The following is a 24,670-nucleotide window of genomic DNA, read 5'->3' as shown; positions in this document are numbered from 1 at the left end:
GTGCCCTTGTGGTCAGGCATTAACAGTGCGCCATGTTTTATTGTCGTGTCCCCGCTTTAGTCAATCTCGTGTTGTCCTGTCCCTGCCATCTACTTTACCGGATATTTTACCTGATGACGCTCGAGCAGCTGCTCGTGTTCTGCGTTTTATAACTTTAACTGGCTTGTCCAATGTTGATGCTATAGCACATTATAAGAAATACTGCAAAATATTAAAGACTGTAATATGGATGTCAAAGCAAATATATTACAAGGAAAAGATAGTCATATCAGATAACAAAATAAAGACAATATGGGATATAGTGAAGGAGGAGACCGGTAGGACCAGACATGAAGAGGAACAAATAGCATTAAGAGTAAATGATACATTGGTGACAGATGTGTATAGTGTGGCAGAACTTTTTAACAAACATTTTATAACTGTTACTGAAAAGATGGGGTTGTCAGGTTCGGTAGATGCTGCTATGGATTACCTTCGACCAGACATTTCAAGTAATTTCCATAATATGAATTTGACCCTCACTACCCCAACAGAAATAATGTCCATCATAAAATCTTTAAAATCAAAAACATCTAGTGGGTATGATGAAATATCAACAAAGTTAATTAAAGAATGTGATTCTGAGCTAAGTAACATATTAAGCTATCTGTGTAACCAGTCGTTTATCAGTGGAATATTTCCTGAATGGCTGAAATATGCTGAAGTTAAGCCACTGTTTAAGAAGGGAGATAAAGAAATAGCATCAAATTTCCGTCCAATTTCACTGTTACCAGCATTCTCAAAAATTTTCGAAAAAGTAATGTACCGTCGTCTTTATAACCATCTTATCTCAAATAACATACTGTCAAAGTCACAGTTTGGATTTCTAAAAGGTTCTGATATTGAGAAGGCTATCTTCACTTACAGTGAAAATGTGCTTAATTCATTAGACAAAAAATTGCAGGCAACTGGTATATTTTGTGATCTATCAAAGGCATTTGACTGTGTAAATCACAATATCCTTTTAAGTAAACTAGAATATTATAGTGTAACAGGAAATGCTGCAAAATGGTTCAAATCTTATATCTCTGGCAGGAAACAAAGGGTGTTATTAGGAAAGAGCTTGATACATGTCTATCAGGCATCATCCAACTGGGAACTAATTACATGTGGGGTCCCACAAGGTTCCATTTTGGGGCCCTTACTTTTTCTTGTGTATATCAATGACCTTTCATCAGTAACATTACCAGATGCCAAGTTTGTTTTGTTTGCCGATGATACAAACATTGCAATAAATAGCAAATCAAGTGTAGTCTTAGAAAGATCAGCCAATAAAATATTTGTGGACATTAATCACTGGTTCCTAGCCAATTCTTTGTCACTAAACTTTGAAAAAACACACTACATGCAGTTCAGAACTTGTAAGGGGTGTCCCAAGAGTATATGTCTAACATATGATGACAAGAAGATAGAAGAAGTGGACAGTGTTAAATTCTTGGGATTACAGCTTGATAATAAATTCAATTGGGAGGAGCACACCACAGAACTGCTGAAGCATCTTAACAAATCTCTGTTTGCAATGCGAATTTTGTCAGACGTAGGGGATATAAAAATGAAAAAGCTGGCATACTATGCTTACTTTCATTCCATAATGTCATATGGGATTATTTTTTGGGGTAATTCATCAAGCCAAGCTAAAGTTTTCCGGGCACAAAAACGTGCAGTAAGAATTATATGTGGTGTGAACTCAAGAACATCCTGCAGAAGCCTGTTTAGGGAACTAGGGATACTAACTACAGCTTCCCAGTATATTTATTCCTTAATGAAATTTGTCATTAAAAATATATCACTTTTTCAAACCAACAGCTCAATTCATGGAATCAATACTAGAAATAAGAATAATCTTCACAAGAATTTAAAGTCACTTAGTCTTGTACAAAAAGGTGTGCATTATTCAGGAACACACATTTTCATTAACTTGCCAGCAGCCATAAAAAGCTTAACAACCAATGAAATTCAGTTTAAGAGAAGCCTAAAGGATTTATTGGTGGCCAACTCCTTCTACTCCATTGATGAATTTCTTAGTAAAACCAACTGATTTGTATATAAGTACAACATAACTTCTGCACAATTTCAGTGCAGTGTGTGTGTGTGTGTGTGTGTGTGTGTGTGTGTGTGTGTGTGTGTGTGTGTGTGTGTAAGTATAATCTAACTTCTGCACCATTTCAGTGCAGTAATGTGTTCATTGTAAATAAGTATTACAGTAGTTGTATTACATGTTTATTACCTTATAAATAAATAAAAAACGTTTTTTATTTTAAATTCAGTGCATTAGTATTTGTAAAATGACTCTTAGTGTTCATTAAAAATGACGATCATTCCACTTGGGACCTGTGGAATGGTACATTAGCTTATTTGTTTTAGTTGTAAATATTTGTCATGTATTGTTGTTTTTCTGACATGTTCCACATCCAGGAGGACCTCCTCACTACGGATCAATTGGAATGAAAGTAAATCTAATCTAATCTAAAAGACATCTAACCTTTTTACTTCTTTTATCTGCATCTTTGTCAGGTCTTTCTGGTGTCCCCCCTCCCCTTGAGTTTTACTAGACTCCATGTGCTCTAACAACGGTGACTGGGCACTATTGACCTCAATAGTAGAGCGCCCTTAAACCCCACAAAAAAAAATCCTTGTACGTCAGCTCACTAGTTAGTATATTTGCTCTGATCTGTATTGCCGTCTGTCAAGTGGTGGTGCCCCTTCATGGGCGTAAGATAAAGCTTATTAAGCATCTCCCAGCATCATGGACGACCACCTCTCGGCCCTCCCATTGGGAGGTCATTTTAACTAGGCTGCGTATTGGACACTTCCTTTCTAGCCATCATTTGCTAAGCGGCGCTACCCCACCATTTCGTACACATAGTACACCAGTTTAACTGTCCGCCACTTCCTTATGGAATGCCCATTTTTTAACCAATTACGTTCCTGCTTACGTTTTCCATCTGTTTCATCGGCTGTTTCAGCAAATGATGCACGGGCTGTCGACCGTGTTTTTTTATCGTCAAAACAATATGGCGAACGCCATTTAATTTTTAGTTTTGGACAAATTTCTGTATGGTGTCCTTTTCAGCCCATTCTCCACGTCCCTGCTTTTAGCTTTCTTCTGTCCCTTCGGGCTGACGTGTAGTTATTAACTCCTCGGTCTTCGTGTACTATAGTAACGAATTGGGTGCGTATGAGCCCGGCTGTTTTTCGTGCCCTAAAGCAAACCCAAACGCATCCAGACGTTGCACGCTGTTGCTCGCTTTGACCTCATGCGTGAGGGGAGATAAGTGGCCAGTTCCCTCTTTCTCCTTCCACCCAGGGACTGCGGTCCTACGCTGTACGCCAACCGCACATCCACCAGTGAAGACCCAGTGAGCTGTCGTGCATCGGATTATGCAGTGAGATCGGGGATTCCAGCTGCACGACATGTCTCAACGTCGCCGCAGCGTAAGGCAGCACATCGATGTCTGGCAACTGGGGTCAGCACAGATTTCGTTCTGCTCATTCCCTGCGCCAGTAAGACGTTGTCAGTCATATGTTAGGAACGACGAAACAGTTTCGTGTCACGTGAACTACAAACTGTAAGCGGAGATGGCAGCTGTCTCAACAAAGCAGCTTACAGGACAAAGCTGAACAGTCGTGATGACCTTTACACAGGGTTTATGAAGGTTGTGGCATTCTATTCGTGTGGCCGCGCTCCTCATGAATTGGCAAGGAATCAATGTATTCGACAGGTTGCGTAGCTTGAAAATTTTGTTCTTCGTAACCCAATTTGTACATAAGTTTGATTTGACGTCACTTTTGGCCACTACTTAAAACGGTTTGAAAACCATCTTTCACTCTGTATCGATAATTCTTTTCATCAAATTTCTTCATTTGATAGGACTTCTATTTTGGTTTAGCAACGTGTTTGTACATCAGAACCAACCCCTGTTACCAGTGACATAATAGGTTTGTTGGGGCTAGAATACACACATTTCGCTTACCTCCAGAATTCATGAATATTTAAACGAGCTATTACAGTATGTTGCCTTCTTGCAATCTCAGCTCTAACTTTCCAAGTTTAACGTGCCCTCTGTACGACGGTGGAATGCAGCATTTTTCACACAAGGCAAAAAATTTGTGGTCAGAGTGCGTGAGCACTAGCACTGCAGGAGCAGCGCCAACTGACAGGCAGTGCCCTGGCGCCCCTTACTACATACACCCACTGCCTGACCTAGCAGCAGCCAGGAGGGGTGTGGGAAGCGAAAGGGGATTCCAGAGGTTGGCAGGGTGTGTGTTGGTATTAGTCATAACAAAATAGATTTACAAAGAACTTGCTGCAATGTACCCTCTTAGCGGAATAGCGTTGTCTCTGGACTGGATTCATGTAGATGAGGTTGGGGTGTTAATGCCAACATGTCTCTCCTGAGGCAAGCTAGTACAAAATTGCTGTAACTGGTCCTACACTGCCACGATACTGCTACTAGGACGAAACAAACATCAGAACTGGTCCCACACTGGTCTTGCTGGAGGCAGATCTGGGGGCCAGTACCTCACAATGGAGATTGCTCATACACAACTGCCACGTGTGGACAATCATTGTCCTGTTGGAAAATTTTCCACGATACTGTGGCATAAGGGAGCAACACATGAAGCAGTGTATTCCTCACATGCATTTTGCCATCAGTTAATTCAGTCACTACCAGCCAGCACCTGAAGTTGTATGTGATGGCTTCCCACATCATGACACTAAGAGTAATACCACTGTGGGGGACTGTTGGGGACTGTCCCCAAGTCACTGTCTTGATCGCCAGTGGACATATAGGATAGTGCAGAACAGCAATTCATCGCTGAACACAGTGCTGTATTACTCAGTAGTCCACGGTAGGTGGTGATGTGAAGGGTTTATCTGTGCTGCACAATCGGGTGATACTATCTTGGTAGTCGGACGGGGTGGACTGGAACCTTGACTAAGAGCGCGCCTGCCGTCACGTTCACATCCAGTAAAACACTGGACAAGTCATCTGGATGCTCCACAGATCTGGGTATTGTAAGGTTCGAGCTACTGGCCAAATAGATGTCCCCAATGAGGCATTCGCCTCCAACCTTCCTCCATGAAAAAGGAGCAGCTCTCTTCCAGTGATCAGTCAGCATCTGCAGCTGTTCTTTATGTACACCATACCTCAGCTGGTAAACACGAGTAAACAGTGCACTGTGGTTTGAGCCCTGCCTGTCATAGAATTGCAGCTGTCATAACGCACGTACACAACACCTGCAGGTGTGTACAAGGATTTCCACAGACGTCAGATCATGTTTTATGGGTCGTAAACTTTGTCAGGCAGTGTACCGGGAGGGAACATATTCAACACTTTCCGTAAAGTCCGCAGTTCCCATTAAAAAAGGCAGCATTAACTTCAAAAATTACATTCAGTGTGTAAACTGAACGTTCATGCTGCTTCTGTAGTTAGTGTGCCACAATGACTGAGGTAAGTGAGGTTCTCAGACGCCCAGCAATTCCATTCAAATTTTTAGACTTCATGTAAGCGACATAGAGATTTGACATAACAAACATTGAGGACAATTTTTATAGGTGGTGTTACGCACAAAATACTTTTCTTTAATCATTTTGTGTTCCACTCAGTTACCGAGAAACTGAAACCGGACATTTTACGGGAAGTGTAAAAAATGTATCGAATGCAAAAAAATCAGGCAGGGTATGAAATTCATCACTGAAGAATCGGGCTAGACATTTAATAGGACCCTGCTTATATTTAAGGCAGAGTTTGAAAGAAAGATAATTTGACATTTAAACGACCCCCAGACATGACTGTTCGAAAATTTCAGTGGAGTTCGGTTTTGTCAAGTTCTGTGTCCATCAGCTATAATCAACGCAGCATATTGACAGTGAACACTTTAAGCTATACGGTGTAAAGTGTGAAGATGTTCAGATGGACAAAGTATATTTCAGGTCAGTTGAAATTCAGCCGTCCACGACGACTGGAAAAGGATTTGTATAAAGTGGAACATGAGATGTTTCACGTGTTTGTGCTTAAACACGAAGAGTTGTTAGCAATTCAAGATAGCAATTTCGGTAACGCTTGCTGCAATGAATAAAGCGTAAAATATGTACAGCTTTCAATTATACGAAAATTAAAGTTCAGATAGTTAGCTTCTAGCAAGCATTTGTAGTAAACGCTGAACTTTTCAGTTATTACATGGTACATTGTTAAAACTGTTGAACTAATACATTTAAGATAAACCAGTTTCCAGACACAACTGACAACTTTCATTAAAACTAGAAATTAGTTTTTTGATTTTTATAGTTCCCCAGAGAAACATTAAACACCTTGCCAAACGTTATAGACGTTATGTGCAGGATGGTCAGAAACAGTATGAAACGTTTGCAAGGTCCTTCGCGGTGCTCAGACATAAAGAAAAATGTTCTAACATTCCAGTTAATTAGCAGTGAAATTTGGCGCTGAGGCCAATGTGCGCGCAAATTACAGGGGCCCGTCACAGTTGTACTCAAACGCATTCGTAATTCCGTTCCCTGAAACGGAAAAAGTGATGGAGGAACTGGATGTGGGACAGTAACAACAAAACCCAAGCCAAAGGCTGAACAGTGTATTAAGACATAATCGGTGCTATGAGAGCTGACACTAATTCCATAGGCAGGGCACTTGAATTAGTGCACGCAGTTGCCTCCCTGGGTAACTTCGATGCTAGTTAACTTCGAAATGGCGCAACGTACGGAAATACTTTCCTTCAGCTCTCAGCACGACCTACCTTGCAACACTGTTAGTTCCTTCTCCGACAGTTTCTGACCATTCGGTGTGTTTCCTGGTCATAGATACAATTACAGTTCGCCAGTGAGGAGCCTGGTCTTGTTCACAGGGCGTTCACCCTGGAGAGCCGCCTGCAGGGCGCAGTGAAGAAGCGTCTGCTGCGGCGGCAGCTGTCCACCCCGGAGAGCTCCTCCAGCCCGGCCAGCGAGAGCCAGGAGGGCTCCGACGACGGCAGCTCGCGAGACCTGTCGTTGCACGAGGAGTCCTCGGGAGACACGCGCGACGTCAGGGGGCGCTTAAAGCAGCTAAAGATCGCTGCGCCCAAGCCGCAGACGTCGCAAGGGCCGCCGCAGACGTCGGCGCCACCGTCCCCGCAGACATCGCCCGCACAGCCGCAGCCTCTGACGTCGGCGCCGCCGTCACCACCGACGTCGCCCGCACAGCCGCAGCAGCCGACGTCTCCCGCGCAGCCGACGTCGCCGCCGTCGCCAACAGTGAGCGACGCGATGCGCGAGATGTTCTCCCCCGGCACCAGTGACGAGATCTGGTCAGCCAGGTGGGTCCAGGGGCGACACGGTCTGACAGCGATCACGGGACGGGGAGGGGGAGACAGCGGCGCAATCGCTGTCAAATACCTGATGGAAGGTATAGTTACAGCCATCGGTTGTACGTACTCAGTTGCATTCCTTACCATTTTCCGTTTCTACACCGATCTCTGGGAGACTAAGCAAGAACACAAGATTTGTAGTACACACAGACGAAAATAATGAAAAATATAACTGTGCTTGTGTACTTGAAAACCAGTCAGTACTTAAAAAACATTGACAACTTGGAGTACAGCAACGCTTTGGTTCCGGCCCCGGACCTGCCTGCTCCGTGACCTTTGTCAGTTTCCCAAGGATAGTACCCCCTTCTCTTGTATATCGTCGGGCATTTCCTGCTTCCTGCTTTCTGCGCACAAATGCAGGATGCCACATGTAAACTGACGGCTCAAAAACATCGTTTGGTGTAGGGAGTGCCTATACAGGGTGTTACACAAAGGTACGGCCAAACTTTCAGGAAACACTCTCCACACACAAAGAAAATGTTGCGGACATGTCTGGAAACGCTTACTTTCCATGTTAGAGATCATTTTATTACTTCTCTTCAAATCACATTAATCATGGAAAGGAAACACAGCAGCAGAACGTACCAGCGTGACTTCAAACACTTTGTTACAGGAAATGTTCAAAATGTCTTCCGTTAGCGAGGATACATGCATCCATCCTCCATCGAATGGAATCCCTGATGCGCTGATGCAGCCCTGGAGAATCGCGTATCGTATCACAGCCATCCACAATACGAGCACGAAAAGTTTCTACATTTGGTACTGGGGTTGCCTAGACAAGAGCTTTCAAATGCCCCCCATAAATGAGTCAAGAGGGTTGAGGTCAGGAGAGCGTGGAGGCCATGGAATTGATCCACCTCTACCAATCCATCGGTCACCGAACCTGTTGAGAAGCGTACGAACACATAGACTGAAATGTGCAGGAGCTCCATCGTGCATGAACCACATGTTGTCGTACTTGTAAAGGAACATATTCTAGCAGCACAGGTAGAGTATCCCATATGAAATCACGATAACGTGCTCCATTGAGCGTAGGTGGAAGAACATGGAGCCCAATCAAGACATCACCAACAAAGCCTGCCAAAACGTTCTCCCCCCCCAGGGGGTCCACAACTCCTTTGTGGACACGTGCGTGGCGAGCACGGGGCCCCGAGCCATTGCAGCCTTCTTTCTCTCCGGGGCTGCATTTCCTTTCCCTTCCACTCATTTCCCCTCCTTGCTCCTCTCCCCTCGCCCTCTCCTCTCCCTCTTGGTGTCCTTGCTTATGTTGGCCCCTCTATCCTCCTGGTTCTGTGGCTTTTCCAATTCGGCTTTGTTGCATAATCACCTCCTCCTTTTGGCAATCCTTGGTCCCCCTCTGGCGTTTGACCTCCATTACAAAATTTCTCCTCCGTAGTGAGAGCCATTTGGGGAAGAGCACCTTACCTAGTGTCTCTGACGTGCGCCCTCCTAGTACATTCCACCTTTTCTTTCACGTCGTTGTCTGATACTAGGCTGCATAGCCAGCACGCTAGCCAGCCCGTGTGGTGGGGTTGCTATGTACCCTTTTGGTTGAGCCCCCTGAACACAAAGGGATCACACTTGATACCTGAGCTGTGACCTCCTCATGCATGCCTTGGAGTGGTTGCTCGTCATCCTGGAGCATCGGAACTCCAGGCAATGGCCGCCATGCCAGACGGTCCTTGCTGTGGCTGGGTGGCACCCGTGAGGAGAGCCCCTGATCGGAGTGGGTGGTATCAGGGCGGACGCTATGCAGATGAAAAGCATGCGGGTCCAAAACTCTGGCCGTTCTTCTGCGGCTGTCTCTGTGTGGAACTGATTAAAGTGCTGCTTGTCCTGCCCCTTCAGCCTTCCCTTCCATGGCTACCCCCTGGGAAGAGGGTCAGGCCCGTCGTCTAGGGGCAAAACCTTTCCCCCGTTATCTAGTTTGCACCAGGACTGATGGAGATGCTTTCACCAGTGTCAAACCTTTATTCTTTGTGGAACACATTGAAGAAAAGTTGGGCGAAGTGGACTCCCTGAGCAAGATGCAGTCGGGTTTGTTGCTGATAAAAACTGCTTCAGCTGCCCAATCTGCGGCCCTTCGCGCCTGTACCCATCTTGGCACAATTCCTGTGTCCATTATCCATCACCAGTCTCCAAGGTGTGATTTTTCACAGGGACCTCATCCTTAAAACTGATGAGAACTTCGGGACAATCTCGGACGGCGGGGTGTTCACTTTGTTCAGCGTGTTCAGAAGGGTCCTAAGACAATCGTATTGATACTGGTGCCTTTATCCTGGCCTTTGAAGGGGATACCCTCCCTGAGAAAGTTAAGATTATGGTCTATCGCTGTGATGTGAAGCCGTACATCCCACCTCCTATGCGGTGTTTTAAGTGCTTGGGTTTTGGAGACATGTCTTCCCGCTGTTAGCAGGCCCCTCTGTGGTGACTGTGGATGTCCACTCCATGAGGGGAGTCCCTGTGTTCCCCCTCCTGTATGTGTAAATTGTCATGGTAGTCATTCTCCACATTCACCAGATTGCCCAGTACATAAGAAAGAAAAAAAGATACAGCTGTATAAGTCCCTCGATTGTTTAACCTACACAGGCCTGTAAAAAATATGCATGACTGCACCCTGTGTCCATGACATCTAGTTATGCCTTGGTTACATCTTCACCCCTTCCTCCCCCTTCCTTACCCCCATTCTGGACTCCCCTCCTCCCCTCCTCCCCTTCTCCCCTTCTCCCCTGCGGCTCCCACACCATCTCCTATGGGCGCTGCTCCCCCTCCCCAGCTGGAGAAGTGTCCCACTCCTTCGGCGTCTGCCGGTCAAGGGCGTCTCTCCCGGGATGCCCCTTCCCGGCACCTTCCAGGCCAAAGGTCTGCTGCCGCGCGACGACCGCGAGAGCCGCGGTCTGTCGGCCCCCAGGTCGCCCGGTCTCTTTCTGTTCCTGATCTTGCTGCAGCTGGCTCCTTTATGCCACACAGCCCTCCTCGATCTCAGCCTGAAAAGAATAAGAAACATAAGTCCCGGGACAAAGAGCCTCTGGTGTCACCGGAGGTTCCTTCCCCGACTTCACAACCGGATTCTGACCTGTCGTTCATGGATGTCGCCCCCTCCTTGTCGGTGACGGGTGGGGACCCGGCGGTATGACTGGATTTAGCGTGTTCAGCCCTCATTTAAACCATCGTTCTGTGGTTCTCCAATGGAATTGTAATGGATACTATCGTCACCTTCCGGAATTGAAATCCCTTCTTTCGTCCTACTCTGCAGCTTGTGTGGTTCTCCAGGAATCTCATTTTACTAATGGTCACTCACCGACCCTCCGTGGGTTCCGTGTTTTCTGTCGAAATCGGGTCGGACCCTTGTGGGCTTCTGGTGGCGTTTGTACGTTGGTCCGTACAGACATTGCTAGCGTGTGGATTCCTCTTCAAACTACATTGGAAGCGGTTGCTGTTAGTGTCCACCTAGACTCTGCAGTCACAGTTTGCAATCTTTATCTCCCTCCTAACAGGACTCTTACACCTGCTGCCTTAACTGCCCTTCAGCAACTTCCTCCTCCCTTCCTCCTCCTTGGGGATTTTAATGCTCATCATCCTTTGTGGGGCAGTGCCTTTCCATCTAGACGAGGTCTTCTTATAGACTAATTTATTGCAGACCACGACCTGTGCCTTCTTAATGATGGCTCCCCTACTCATTTCCGTTCTGGTCATGGTACCTTTTCTGCCATTGATCTTCCTTTCTTTTTCCTCTCATCTCCCTTCATTACACTGGTCGCCACACGACGACCTTTGTGATAGTGACCATTTCCCGTTGATTATCGCGCTCCCTTCCCGGTCCCCGATAGACAGGTTACCTCGTAGGTCTTTCCACCGCGCCGATTGGCCTCTATACACTGCACAGGTCGAGTTTTCTCCCTCTTTGTCGGGTTGTATTTATGACGTCCTACGTGACGTGTCTGACGCGATTGTTCGCGCTGCTAGCCTTGCTGTCCCGCGCTCATCTAGACATTTCGTCGCCGGCAATTCCCGTGGAGGAGTACGGCCATTGCCATTGCCATCTGTGATCGCCGTCGAGCTTTGCAACACTTTGAGGCACCCATCTGTAGCCAGCCTTACTACCTTTAAACGCCTCCGTGCTAAAGCCCGTTATTTAATCAGAGTAAGTGGATATGTTGGGAACGATTCGTTTCTCCTCTTGGTTCTACTGTTCTTCTGTCATGGGTATGGGCTACACTTCGTTCTCTTCAAGGTTGCCATCGGCAGTCCACCCTCCCAGGCCTTAACCTCCCAGATGTCATTTGTACAGACCCATTAGTTCTTGCAGAACATCTTGCGACCCATTTTGCAGTGGCATCAGCGTCAGCCTCCTATCCAGCTGCTTTCCTTCATCAAAAACAGCTGGCTGAAGCTTCCACCTTATATTTCACCCCTTGTGAGTCAATCTTACAACGAAACTTTTACTGAATGGGAATTTCTTTCTGCTCTATCTTCTTCTCATGACACGGCCCCTGGCCCAGATTCCATTCATAACCAACTGCTTCAACATCAGTGCTCCACAATGGCAACATCTTCGGGTGTTTAACCGTATCTGGCTCCAGGGCGACTTCCCTTCTCAGTGGAGGGATAGCATTGTGGTTCCTGTCCTTAAGCCTGGTAAGAATCCCCTATCTGTTGACAGCTATCGGCCAATTAGTTTGACCAATGTTGTTTGTAAGTTACTTGAACGGATGGTAGCCCATCGGCTCAATTGGGTCCTCGAATCTCGGGATCTATTGTCGCCTTACCAGTGTGGCTTTCGAGAGGGACGGTCTTCAATCGATCATTTACTTTGCCTGGAATCCGCAGTTCGGCAGGCTTTTTCCCAGCGCCGTCATTTGGTTGCAGTGTTTTTTGACCTTCGCAAGGCCTATGACACGGCCTGGAGCCATCCCATCTTACTTACCCTTAATCAGTGGGGTCTTCGGGGCCCACTCCCGATTTTTATCCGCCAGTTCCTGATCCATCGGTCGTTCAGAGTTCGAGTTGGTACTGCTTTTAGTTCTCCACGGACCCAGGAGACGGGCATCCCACAGAGTTCAGTCTTGAGTGTCTTTTTCCTCATTGCTATCGATGGAATTGTGGCCTCTGTCGGTCCCTTAGTCGCCCCTGCCCTGTATGTGGATGATTTCTGCATTTGGGTTAGTTCCTCCTCGATGGCATCTGCTGAGCGGCAGCTCCAGGTAGCTATACGGCGTGCCTCTGCATGGACCCTCTCACACGGGTTTCAATTCTCTCCTTTAAAATCGCGGGTGGTCCACTTCTGTCGCCGTACTACGATCCACCCTGATCCAGAGCTCTATCTCGCTGCACAACAATCGCCTGTGGTTCCACAGTTTCCTTTCCTGGGTCTTCTTTTCGACAAGAAGCTCACTTGGCTGCCCCATATCAGACTCCTGAAGGTAGGATGTTTCCGTAAACTCAATGTCCTTCGATTCCTTGCCCACTCCTCTTGGGGTGCGGACCGTTCCCTCCTGTCTTTATCATGCTCTAGTTCTGTCTCGCTTGAACTATGGTTGTCAAGTTTATGGTTCAGCTGCTCCTTCCACACTGCACGTGCTGGGTCCAGTCCACCATCGTGGTATCCGTTTGGCCACCAGTGCCTTCCCTACTAGCCCTGTTGATAGTCTCCTGGTTGAAGCTGGGATCCCCCGCTTTCTGTTTGGTGGTCCCAGCTTCTGGTGTCTTATGCCCTCACTATCCGTTCTTCTCGCACTCATCCTTCCTATTCTATCCTGTTCCCAGACCATGGACGTCGCCCACCCGACTCCCGCCCTCGGGCGGGTTTACCGGTTGGGCTGCGCCTTGTGTCTCTTTGCCGTGGTTTTCAGCTTCCTTCTTTGTCCTGTCTTCCTCGCTCACTCCCCTCCTCCCTCCTTTGTTAGTTCCTCAGCCTCGAATTCGGATGGATCTCTGCCGAGGTCCGAAAGATTCCATCCCCCTGGTGGTGTTCTGTTCCCTTTTCCGCCAAATTTTGTGGGAGTTTCGGGATGCTGTTGTTTCTTACACTGATGGCTCTAAATCTGCTGATCATGTGGGGTATGCCTTCACGTCCTCTGTTGGAACGGAAAGTCATCTGCTGCCACCTACATGTGGGGTGTTTACTGCGGAATTGATGGCAATTTCCCAGGCCCTTACCTTTATTAAACAGTCCCAACACAACCGCGTTTTGTTACGCACGGACTCGATGAGTGGCCTTCTTGCTATTGACCGGTGTTTTTCGCGCCATCCCTTAGTCTCTGCCATCCATGACCATATCGCTGATATTCACTGTGCTGCTTGTTCCATTGACTTCCTTTGGATCCATGGCCATGTGGGTATCCTGGGTAATGAGCTCGCTGATCGTTTGGCTGGGGGCAGTTTCTTACCCCCGTTTTCTGTAGCCCCTCCTGCAGCGCATTTACGGCTTCACATCAAATCACACTTCGCACAGTCATGGGCCAATTCTTGGGAGGCTACTCCCCTGTATAATAAACTTCGTGCAATTAAGGTGACACCAGGCCCGTGGCGTTCTTCCTTTTGCATCTCCCGAAAGGACTCGACCACACTGTGTCATCTCCGCATTGGCCACACTGTTGACTCATGGTCTCCTTTTGCGTGATGAACCACCCCCACTATGTGGTTGTGGAGCCTTACAGTCGGTAGCCCACATTTTGGTTGAATGCCCCCTTCTTTTGGCTCGGCGTGCTAAGTACAGGCTCCCCCACACTTTACCTTTGATGTTGGCTGACGATTCCTGGATGGTCTCACTGGTTCCCGGTTTCGTCCGGGAAAGTGGTTTTTATTCTCAGTTATAAGGTTTTTAATCTCTCTGGTGTTGGGGCAGGGCGGTGAGTGTTTGGGTGTCTCCCACTGTAAAGTGTTCGGAGATTCCTCATTCACCTCCCTGACCGAATTCCTCTTTTCTCCTCCTTTTACTCTGTTTTTACCCTTTTTTTTAAGGCTTGGTTAGTCTTTCTATTCCCATACGTACTTTCTACATTATAGCAGTTGTACGTTTCAAGTCACAGGTGGTCTTGCCTATGCTGCTTCAGCATAGTGTTGGGTTCGTTCTCTTGCCGACTTCCCTCATTTTGTTTTTTACCGATGACGACATGACTGCCTTTTTGCGTTTTCTCCCTTTTTCCGTTTTATTGTTCTGACTTTCCTGAGTTGTCCCATTAGCGGAATGGCGCATAATTTAAACAAGGGACTGATGACCTTGCTGTTTGGTCCTTTAAACCTCAAACAACTGACCAACCAAACGTTCACAGAAAATCTGTGCTGATGACGTGATTGCACAATTGCGTGCGGATTCTCGTCAGCCCACACATGTTGATAGTGAACATTTACAATTTGATCACTTTGTACTGAAATGGGGATTGACAAATTGTTAAATGAACCATTCACAGAAGTGTACCTGTGGTGGCCAATCAGATGCTGATAGTGCCTGCACACGCTGTGCATGGTACAGAAACAACTGGTTCTCCCGTAGCACTCTCCATACAGTGACGTGGTCAACGTTACCTTGTACAGCAGCAACCTCTCCTCCCTGATGCTGACATTAGGGTTAGCTTCAACTGCACGAAGAATTGCCTCGTCCATTGCAGGTGTCCTTGTCGTTCTAGGTCTTCCCCAGTCGCGAGTCATAGGCTGGAATGTTCCGTGCTCCGTAAGACGCCGATCAATTGCTTCGAGCGTCTTCCTGTCGGGACACCTTCGTTCCGGAAATCTGTCTCGATACAAATGTACCGCGCCACGGCTATTGCCCCGTGCTAATCCATACATCAAATGGGCATCTGCCAACTCCGCATTTGTTAACATTGCACTGACTGCAAAACCACGTTCGTGATGAACACTAACCTGTTGATGCTACGTACTGATGTGCTCGATGCTAGTACTGTAGAGCAATGAGTCGCATGTCAACACAAGCACCGAAGTCAACATTACCTTCCTTCAATTGGGTCAACTGGCGGTGAATCGAGGAAGTACAGTACATACTGACGAAGCTAAAAGGAGCTCTAACATAGAAATTAAGCGTTTCCGGACACACGTCCACATAACATCTTTTCTCTGTTAGTGTGTGAGGAATGTTTCCTGAAAGTTTGGCCGTACCTTTTTGTAACACCCTGTATTATTGGTGACACACATCGATTTCGGCTTCTCGACCAGTGTTAGGTTTATACTGCGGAGCTTTACGCTGTTCTCCAGGCTGTCCACTACATCCGTCGCCATCAGCGGATACAGTACGTTATCTGCTCAGATTCTCTCAGCTATCTCCTCAGTCTCCAAGCTCTCCACCCTGTCCACCCTCTGGTCCGCCGGATTCAGGACTGCCTCCACTTGCTCCACTTGGGGGGCGTCTCTGTGGCGTTCCTCTTGATCCCAGGACACGTTGGTATGTGGAAATTAAGCGGCCGACATAGCGGCCAACGCTGCAGTCTTTCTTCGGCCAGCTATTCGCATGATTCCTTTCGGCGATCTACGAAGTGTTTTATGTAGTCCTGTGCTCTTTTATCGCACGCACGTTGGTCGAAACTTCCCAATAATAAATTGCGGGATGTGAAAGCTCTTCCCTGTGCTTGGACCTCTTCCTCCCGAAGTCGTCGTCGGGAGGAGGTAATTTTAACTAGACTCTGGATAGGGCACTGTACTTTTAGCCATCGACATCTTTTATGCAGCGATCGTTCACAGCTGTCCCCACGGCTCTAAACTGGACAGTGAGACACCTTTTACTCTAATGCCCCTATTTTACTCCATTACGCCCCCCCCTGCGGGTCCGGGGTAAGAATAGGCCCAAGGTATTCCTGCCTGTCGTACGAGGCGACTAAAAGGAGTTTCAACCGTTTCGGCCTTCCATGTGATGGTCCCCCTTGGGGTTTGACCTCCATTTTTCAAAATTCTACAGAAGTACGAGCCTTCTGGGGAAGAACACCTTACGTGGTGTACCACTGGTCCTAAGTGCACTAAGACCTTGGCACTCAGTATTGTACCGGCGTTGTAACCATACCCACTATTCCTCAAATTGGGCCTACACGCCTGATAGGTTGTCCAAGTTACGCCCATAGAGCATCTCCATCTGCCCCAGCGATCATGGACATGGACTTTCCATGGCACCAGAAATCCAGCACGGTAGCCAGCCCGTTGTGGTGGGGTCGTCATGTACCCTCTAGGTTGTAGCCCCCTGACAACACAGGGATCGTACTGCCGATACCTGAGCTGCACCCTCCCCACGTCGGCCAAGGAGTAGATGCCCGTCTCCTTGGGGCATCAGGACTCCCGGCAATGGTCATCCTGCCAGGTGGCCCTTGCTGCGGCTGGGTGGCGCCCGTGGGGAGAGCCCCTGATCGGAGTGGGTGGTATCGGGGCGGACGTTTCGCAGATGAAACGTCAACACGTATCAGGTCGCTCTGCGGTCGAGTCTTTCAAAAGAAAAGGTACCGTTTCTAGTCTTGGTTCTCCTGCCCTTCCCCCTTGGCCACTCCATGGGAGGAGGGACAGGCCCGCCGGCTTGGGGCGAAGTACTTCCCCCGCTATTTGGTCTGTTCTCGAACCGATGGGGGACATTCGCCACCTCAAAGCCCATGTTCTTTGTTCAGCACATTGAGGACATCTTCGGGGAAATCGAGGCTCTCAGCAAGATGCGTTCAGGGTCCATACTTATCAAGACCACCTCCGCCACACAGTCGGCGGCGCTCCAGGCGTGTGACCGCCTAGGGGACATCCCAGTATCCATTGTCCCACATCTGGCACTAAAAAGGACGCAGGGGGTTATTTTTCATTGTGACCTCCTGCTACAGTCTGATGAGCTCAGGGCCAACCTGGAGCGCCGAGGCGTGCATTTCGTCCGGCGAGTCCAGCGCGGCCCCAAAGACCGTCGCATCGACACCGGGGCCTTCATCCTCACCTTCGAGGGGAACGTTCTCCCGGAGAGGGTAAAGGTGATGTGCTACCAGTGTGACGTGCGACCGTGCGTCCCGCCTCCTATGCGCTGTTTTCGGTGTTTGCGCTTTGGGCACATGTCGTCACGGTGTGAGGCTGAGCCCCTTTGTGGCGATTGTGGCTGTCCTCTTCGTGAGGAACGTACATGCACCCCACCACCTCGGTGCATTAATCGTCCTGGCGTCCACTCGCCTAGATCCTCAGACTGCCCCGCCTATCAGAAGGAGAAGAAGATACAAGAAATCAGAACTTTGGATCGGCTCTCTTATTCTGAGGCCAGGAAGAAGTATGACCGCCTTCATCCCGTGCCATTGACCACTTCGTTTGCCTCAGTTGTGTCCACTCCTTCCGCGGTATCCTCACCCCTATCCTGTCCCCCCTCCGCCTCCTCCGCCCATCAGGGGGCTCTGCCCCCGCCTCCCAAATCCCTCCCTTCCAAATCCTCCTCCCCTGTGGCCCCCACCCCCTCTGCCCCAGGGGCCACCCTTCCTCCTCCTCCTCCTCCTCCTCCCCCCACGCCACCTGAGAAGCGATCCTCTTCTCAGGCGTCCATCAGGGAAACGTTCCAGACACCAATTTCCGAGGTCCGGCGTTCCAAAACGGACCCCGCGCGTGAGGACCTTCTTCGGGTCCAGCCCACCATCCCTGTGCCTCCTCGGCTTTCCAAGAAGGCCTCCAAGAAGTAGTCTCTATCCCCCTCTCCACCCCGGCGCGTTTCGTCTGATGCTTCATCCCTGAGTCGCTGCTCCCGGCCGTCCTCAGTTTCGCCGGGACGCTCTGCTGCCAGGCGCTCCGCCGGCCTTTCGTCGGCGAATGATGCGGCCCCTTCTACACAACCAGGGACAGTGGCCGCAGCTGGCGACGAGTCGATGGAACCGGATCCGCCTCCCGTCGGTTGTAGCGTTGTTCCCTCGCAACCTGGCCCTCCGCGGCCGTCGAGGTGACCAGCTCTTCTCCCGTCTCGTTCCCCCAACTTTTTGACTAGCGATGGCGTTGTTTCATTGGAACATAAGAGGTATTCGATCTAATCGGGAGGAATTACGACTGCTCCTCCGCCTGCACTGTCCACTCGTCCTTGGTCTCCAGGAAACCAAGTTGCGCCCGACTGACCGTATTGCCTTTACCCACTATACCTCAGAGTGGTATGACCTCACCTCTGTGGACGGTATCCCAGCTCATGGTGGGGTCATGTTGCTCGTTCGGGACAATGTCTATTACCGTCCCATCCCATTGACCACCCCACTCCAAGCAATAGCTGTCCGCATTACTCATTCTGCTTTCACTTTTTCAGTTTGTACCATCTACACTCCACCGTCATCTGCTGTTAGTCGGGCTGACATGATGCACCTGATCGTTCAGCTTCCCCCGCCGTTCTTATTGTCTGGCGACTTCAATGCCCATCATCCCCTTTGGGGCTCTCCTGCATCCTGTCAAAGAGGCTCACTCTTGGCGGATGTCTTCAACCATCTCAATCTCGTCTGCCTCAATACCGGCGCCCCGACTTTCCTCTCGGACTCTACTCACACCTACTCCCACTTGGATCTCTCGATCTGTTCTACCACTCTTGCCCGTCGGTTTGAGTGGTATGTTTTTTGACACCTATTCGAGCGACCACTTCCCCTGTGTCGTTCGTCTCCTGCACCACACCCCATCCCCACGTCCTTCGAGCTGGAACATACTGACAGCTGACTGGGGACTTTACTCCTCCCTGGCGACGTTTCTGGACCACGATTTTCCCAGTTGTGACAGTCAGGTCGAATACCTCACGGCTGTTATCATCAATGCTGCCGAACGTTTCATTCCTCGTACTACTTCTTCTTCACGTCGCGTTTCCGTCCCCTGGTGAAACGAGGCTTGTAGGGACGCTATCCGTGCTCGACGACGTGCTTTACGCACATTTCGCCGCCATCCTACATTTGCGAATTGTATTGAATACAAACGACTCCGAGCGCAATGCCGTAGAATCATCAAAGACAGCAAAAAAGCTTGTTGGGCCTCTTTCACCAGCTCCTTTAACAGTTTTACTCCCTCTTCTGTCGTTTGGGGTAGCCTGCGCCAGCTGTCGGGCATTAAGGCCCACTCCTCTGTACCTGGCTTGACCTCAGGTAATGAGGTCCTTGTTGATCCTGTGGCTGTCTCCAACGCCTTTGGCCGCTTTTTCGCGGAGGTTTCAAGCTCCGCCCATTACCACCCTGCCTTCCTTCCCAGGAAAGAGGCAGAAGAGGCTCGGCGACCTTCCTTCCACTCACTGAATCTGGAAACTTATAATGCCCCCTTTACTATGCGGGAACTCGAACGTGCGCTTGCACTGTCCCGGTCCTCTGCTCTGGGGCCAGATGCCATTCACGTTCAGATGCTGGCACACCTTTCTCCGGCGGGCAAAAGCTTCCTTCTTCGTACCTACAACCGCGTCTGGACCGAAGGTCACGTCCCCATGCGTTGGCGTGATGCCGTTGTTGTTCCTATACCCAAACCCGAGAAGGATAGACACCTTCCTTCTAGTTACCGCCCCATTTCTCTTACAAGCTGTGTCTGTAAGGTGAAGGAGCGCATGGTTAATGCTCGGTTAGTCTGGATTCTTGAATCTCGACGACTACTTACTAATGTCCAATGCGGCTTTCGTCGCCGCCGCTCCGCTGTTGACCACCTTGTGACCTTGTCGACATTCATCATGAACAACTTTTTGCGAAGGCGCCAAACGGTAGCCGTGTTCTTCGACTTGAAGGCTTATGATACCTGTTGGAGAGGAGGTATCCTCCGCACTATGCACAGGTGGGGCCTACACAGTCGCCTGCCCCTTTTTATTGATTCCTTTTCAACGGATCGAAAGTTTAGGGTACGTGTGGGTTCCGTATTGTCCGACGTCTTCCTCCAGGAGAACGGAGTGCCTCAGGGCTCCGTCTTGAGTGTAGCCCTTTTTGCCATCGCGATCAATCCAATTATGGATTGCATTACACCTAATGTCTCGGGCTCTCTCTTCGTCGATGACTTCGCGATCTACTGCAGTGCCCAGAGAACATGCCTCCTGGAGCGCTGCCTTCAGCGTTTAGACAGCCTCTACTCATGGAGCGTGGCAAATGGCTTCCGGTTCGCTGAAGAGAAGACGGTTTGTATCAACTTTTGGCGATATAAAGCGTTCCTTCCGCCATCCTTACATCTCTGTCCCGTTGTTCTCCCATTCGTGGACACAACTAAGTTTCTAGGGCTCACGTTGGACAGGAAACTGTGTTGGTCTCCACATGTCTCTTATTTGGCGGCCCGTTGTACACGTTCCCTTAATGTCCTCAGAGTTCTTAGCGGTTCATCTTGGGGAGCGGATCGCACTGTCCTGCATCGCTTGTATCGGTCCATAGTCCGATCGAAGCTGGATTATGGGAGCTTCGTCTACTCTTACGCCGGCTCAACTCCATCCACCATGGGGGGGATACGTCTTGCGACCGGAGCCTTCTACACTAGTCCTGTCCCCCCCAGGGGATCCACAACTCTTTTGTGGATACGTGCGTAGCGAGCACGGGGCCCCGAGCTAATGTGGCCTTCCTTCCTTTCCGGGCTGCATACCTTCCCTTTCCGCATCCTTCCCCATCCCCTGTCTTCACCCCCCCCCCTCACCTCTGGCTCTTTCCTTCACTTTCTCCCCCTCTGGGAGTATGGTTTGCGCCTACGTCCGGAGACGGACGCTTGTAAATGTACCGCATTCTTCTTCTTCCTTGCTTGTATGTCTTCTTCCTTCCTTTGTCCTTCTCTTTTCCTTACCTCTTCTCTTTACCCTTTTCTCCGCTGCGGCGTTTGAGACCCCTCTCCTTTCCTTTCCCTTTCTCTTTCTTCCTCCCTGTGCGTGTCTGAAGGCCGACCCACGCACTTCCATGCGTAGCCGGTGACGGGGTAACGCGTAATTCCCCGCCCCGGGTAGACAGGTAGGACACGTACGTACCCCCTGCTAAAGGCCAGGCCCAGGGAGGGGTGATTACCCGAGCTGATACCTTCCAAAAGTGCCGATTGGTCCCTCCGTCCGTTTGTCGGGAGGTGTGACCTGAGGTGTGAACAATCACCTAAGGCGGGAGTGCCCTCGGTGAGGGCCCCCACAAGGCAGGAGCGCGCCATCGGAGACGCCGGTAATCATGGGGGATTCTTCCGCAATGGTTTCCTCACCTTCCACTATGTCTGCTCACAAACGTAAGTTCACTGAGTCTCAGCCACAGACGTTTCTTCCATCGTTGCCACAGTTCCTTGTTGTTTCTAGGTCTGACGAAGGTCACGACTTTTCCACGGTCAACCCTTTCATTATTCAGAAAGGTGTCGACGCAATTGCGGGTCCTGTAAAGTCTTGTTCCAGATTACGGAATGGTACCCTGTTGTTAGAAACACACAGTGCCCTCCAGGCTCAAAAATTGCTGCGTACTTCTCTGCTCCACACCTTCCTGTCCGGGTGGAACCGCACCGTACCTTAAATTCCTCGCGTGGAGTCGTTTATACACGCTCCCTCGATGGATTGTCTGACGAAGAAATTCAGCACTACCTGTCTGACCAGGGCGTCACCGCTGTTCATCGGGTTATGAAAAGGGTTGACTCGAACATCATTCCAACCCGCACTGTCTTCTTGACATTTGACAAAGTTCAACTCCCATCAAAAATCAAAGCAGGCTATGAGATAATTTCCGTTCGCCCTTATGTCCCAAACCCTACGCGTTGCTATCGATGTCAGCGGTTCAATCACACCAGCCAGTCCTGTTCCAATCCGGCCAAATGTGTTACGTGTGGCAAGGATGCCCATGAGGGTGCTTGTCCACCTCCATCCCCTCACTGCATCAACTGTATGGGTGACCACGCTGCTTCCTCTCGAGATTGCCCCGTTTTTAAGGATGAAAAGCTCATCCAGGAAATAAGAGTGAAGGAAAAGGTGTCGACCTTTGCTGCTCGAAAGTTACTCGCCAGTCGACAGCCCACCGTGCCTCAGAAAGGAAAATACAGCACTGTCCTTGCTTCTCCTCGGCCAACAAAGGAGGCGGCCACGCAGACTTGCGACCTCACATTTAGTACCACGGTCGTCAGATCGGCCAGCGCAAAGATCGCCCGTTCAACCTCACCGCTTTCGCCTGCCCACTCTCTGGCTCACCCTTCGTCGGGTTCTGCTAAATCTCGAGCCCAAAAGTCAGACGCCAAGTCTTCGAAAAAAGAGCATTCTCGTGAAGAGTTTTTACGTACTGCAACTTCACAACCATCGGTTCCTCCTTCATCTAAACATCATACTTCCAAGAAGGCTACGAAGAAACACAGTTCCTCTCCTTCTCCGCCAAGGCGTGTCCCAACTACAGCACCATCTGGCGGAAATCGCCCTCGGCCATCTTCCGTGTCGCCGAGGCGCACAGCTGGTGGCCGGTCAACTGGCCGATCGTTGGAGGCAGGAGCTGCTCCTGACCAACCTATGGATCAGGATCTTCTGCCTTCGACTGAATGCCATTCCATGCTGTCGGTCGCAAGCTCTGAGCAGTCGTTGAGTTGACAGCACCCTTGGTCACGTTTCTCCATTTTATGTTCACCCTATGTCCATTATCCACTGGAATATCCGCGGCATTCGCGCCAATCGGGATGAATTGTCGATCCTCTTACGATCCTACTCGCCGGTCATCTTCTGTCTTCAGGAAACAAAGCTGCGTCCCCATGACCGCTTTGTTCTCCCTCATTTTCAGTCCGTCCGATATGACCTCCCCTCTGTTGAAGGCACTCCAGCCCATGGAGGACTCATGATTCTTCTCCATGATACTCTCCATTATCACCCAATCCCCTTAAACAGTTCCTTCCAAGCTGTCGCCGTCCGTCTTTCCCTTTCTGGATACACGTTCTCTCTATGTACGGTATACATTCCATCGTCTACACCACTGGCACGAGCTGATCTCCTTCATCTTCTTGATCAGCTTCCACCCCCCTATTTGCTGGTTGGGGACTTCAATGCCCACCACCCGCTTTGGGGATCTCCACATCCTTGTCCACGTGGCTCACTATTGCTAGACGTCTTCCACCAAGCGGATCTAGTCTGCCTCAACACTGGGGTCCCCACATTTTTGTCTGCCTCCACGGCAAATTTATCTCATTTGGACCTTGCGGTCGGTACTGTTCCGCTAGCCCGGCGCTTCGAATGGTTCGCCCTTGATGATACACACTCGAGTGACCACTTTCCATGTGTCCTTCGACTGCAGCCTCAACTGCCATATACGCGCTCGCGACGCTGGAAGTTTGCCCAAGCCGATTGGACACTTTTTTCGTCTCTAGCGACATTCGATGACCGTCGCTTTCCCAGCGTCGACGATGAGGTCACACATTTTACCGACGTTATTCTCACACCTGCGGAACGTTCAATACCACGCACCTCCGAATTGCCCCGGCGCCCCCCAGTTCCTTGGTCGAACGAGGCATGCCGTGACGCAATACGTGAGCGGCGACGTGCTCTTCGCATTTTCCGTCACCATCCTACTTTAGCCAACTGTATCCGATATAAGCAGCTCCGTGCGCGATGCCGTCGCGTCATCCGCGATAGCAAGAAGGCAAGCTGGCAATTCTTTATTAGCTCATTTAACACCTTCACTCCCTCCTCGGAAGTTTGGAGTCGGCTTCGACGGTTCTCAGGCGCGCCTAGTTTCTCCCCGGTCTCTGGGCTCACTGTCGCGCATGATACCTTAGTGGACCCCGTCGCAATTTCTAACTCATTGGGTCAGCACTTTGCTGAGATTTCGAGCTCTTCAAATTACCCGCCAGCGTTTCTCCCGAAGAAACGTGCAGCGGAAGTGCGACATCTTGCTTTCTCCTCCCAAAATCGCGAAAGCTACAATACTGTTTTCTCCTTGCGGGAACTCCAACATGCACTCTCTTCTTCTCGCTCCTCCGCCCCAGGACCGGATGGTATCCATGTCCAAATGTTGCTGCATTTATCAACCCATAGCCTGCGTTGCCTCCTTCGCCTTTATAATCGAATTTGGACCGACAGTACCTTTCCCAGGCGATGGCGGGAAGCTATTGTCGTTCCCGTTCCGAAACCTGGAAAGGACAAACATCTCCCCTCTAGCTATCGCCCCATTTCTCTCACGAGTAGTGTCTGTAAGGTTTTGGAGCGTATGGTGAATTACCGTTTAGCTTGGTGGCTGGAATCCCGCAGTCTTTTAACACCAGCCCAATGCGGATTCCGACAACATCGTTCTGCCGTTGACCATCTTGTTGCTCTCTCCACTTATATCATGAACAATTTCCTCCGGAAACGCCAAACGGTAGCAATATTTTTTGATCTGGAGAGAGCATACGATACCTGTTGGAGGACAGGCATCCTCCGCACACTGTT

General features: G+C 49.6%; 1 protein-coding gene across 1 annotated transcript in view; it reads left to right on the top strand.

The window, feature by feature from the left end:
• The window catches only part of LOC124775232 (gametogenetin-like), a 76,142-nt gene that overhangs the window by 26,340 nt on the left and 25,132 nt on the right, over positions 1 to 24,670 (top strand). Inside the window, exon 4 of the mRNA XM_047250070.1 lies at positions 6,904 to 7,350. Coding sequence (XP_047106026.1) covers positions 6,904 to 7,350 — 447 coding nt within the window. The remainder of the gene's footprint in view (positions 1 to 6,903; positions 7,351 to 24,670) is intronic.

The sequence above is a fragment of the Schistocerca piceifrons genome, chromosome 2 (genome assembly GCF_021461385.2).
Source record: "Schistocerca piceifrons isolate TAMUIC-IGC-003096 chromosome 2, iqSchPice1.1, whole genome shotgun sequence".
Lineage (NCBI taxonomy): Eukaryota > Metazoa > Arthropoda > Insecta > Orthoptera > Acrididae > Schistocerca > Schistocerca piceifrons.
This window is presented reverse-complemented; position numbering and strand designations above follow the sequence as displayed.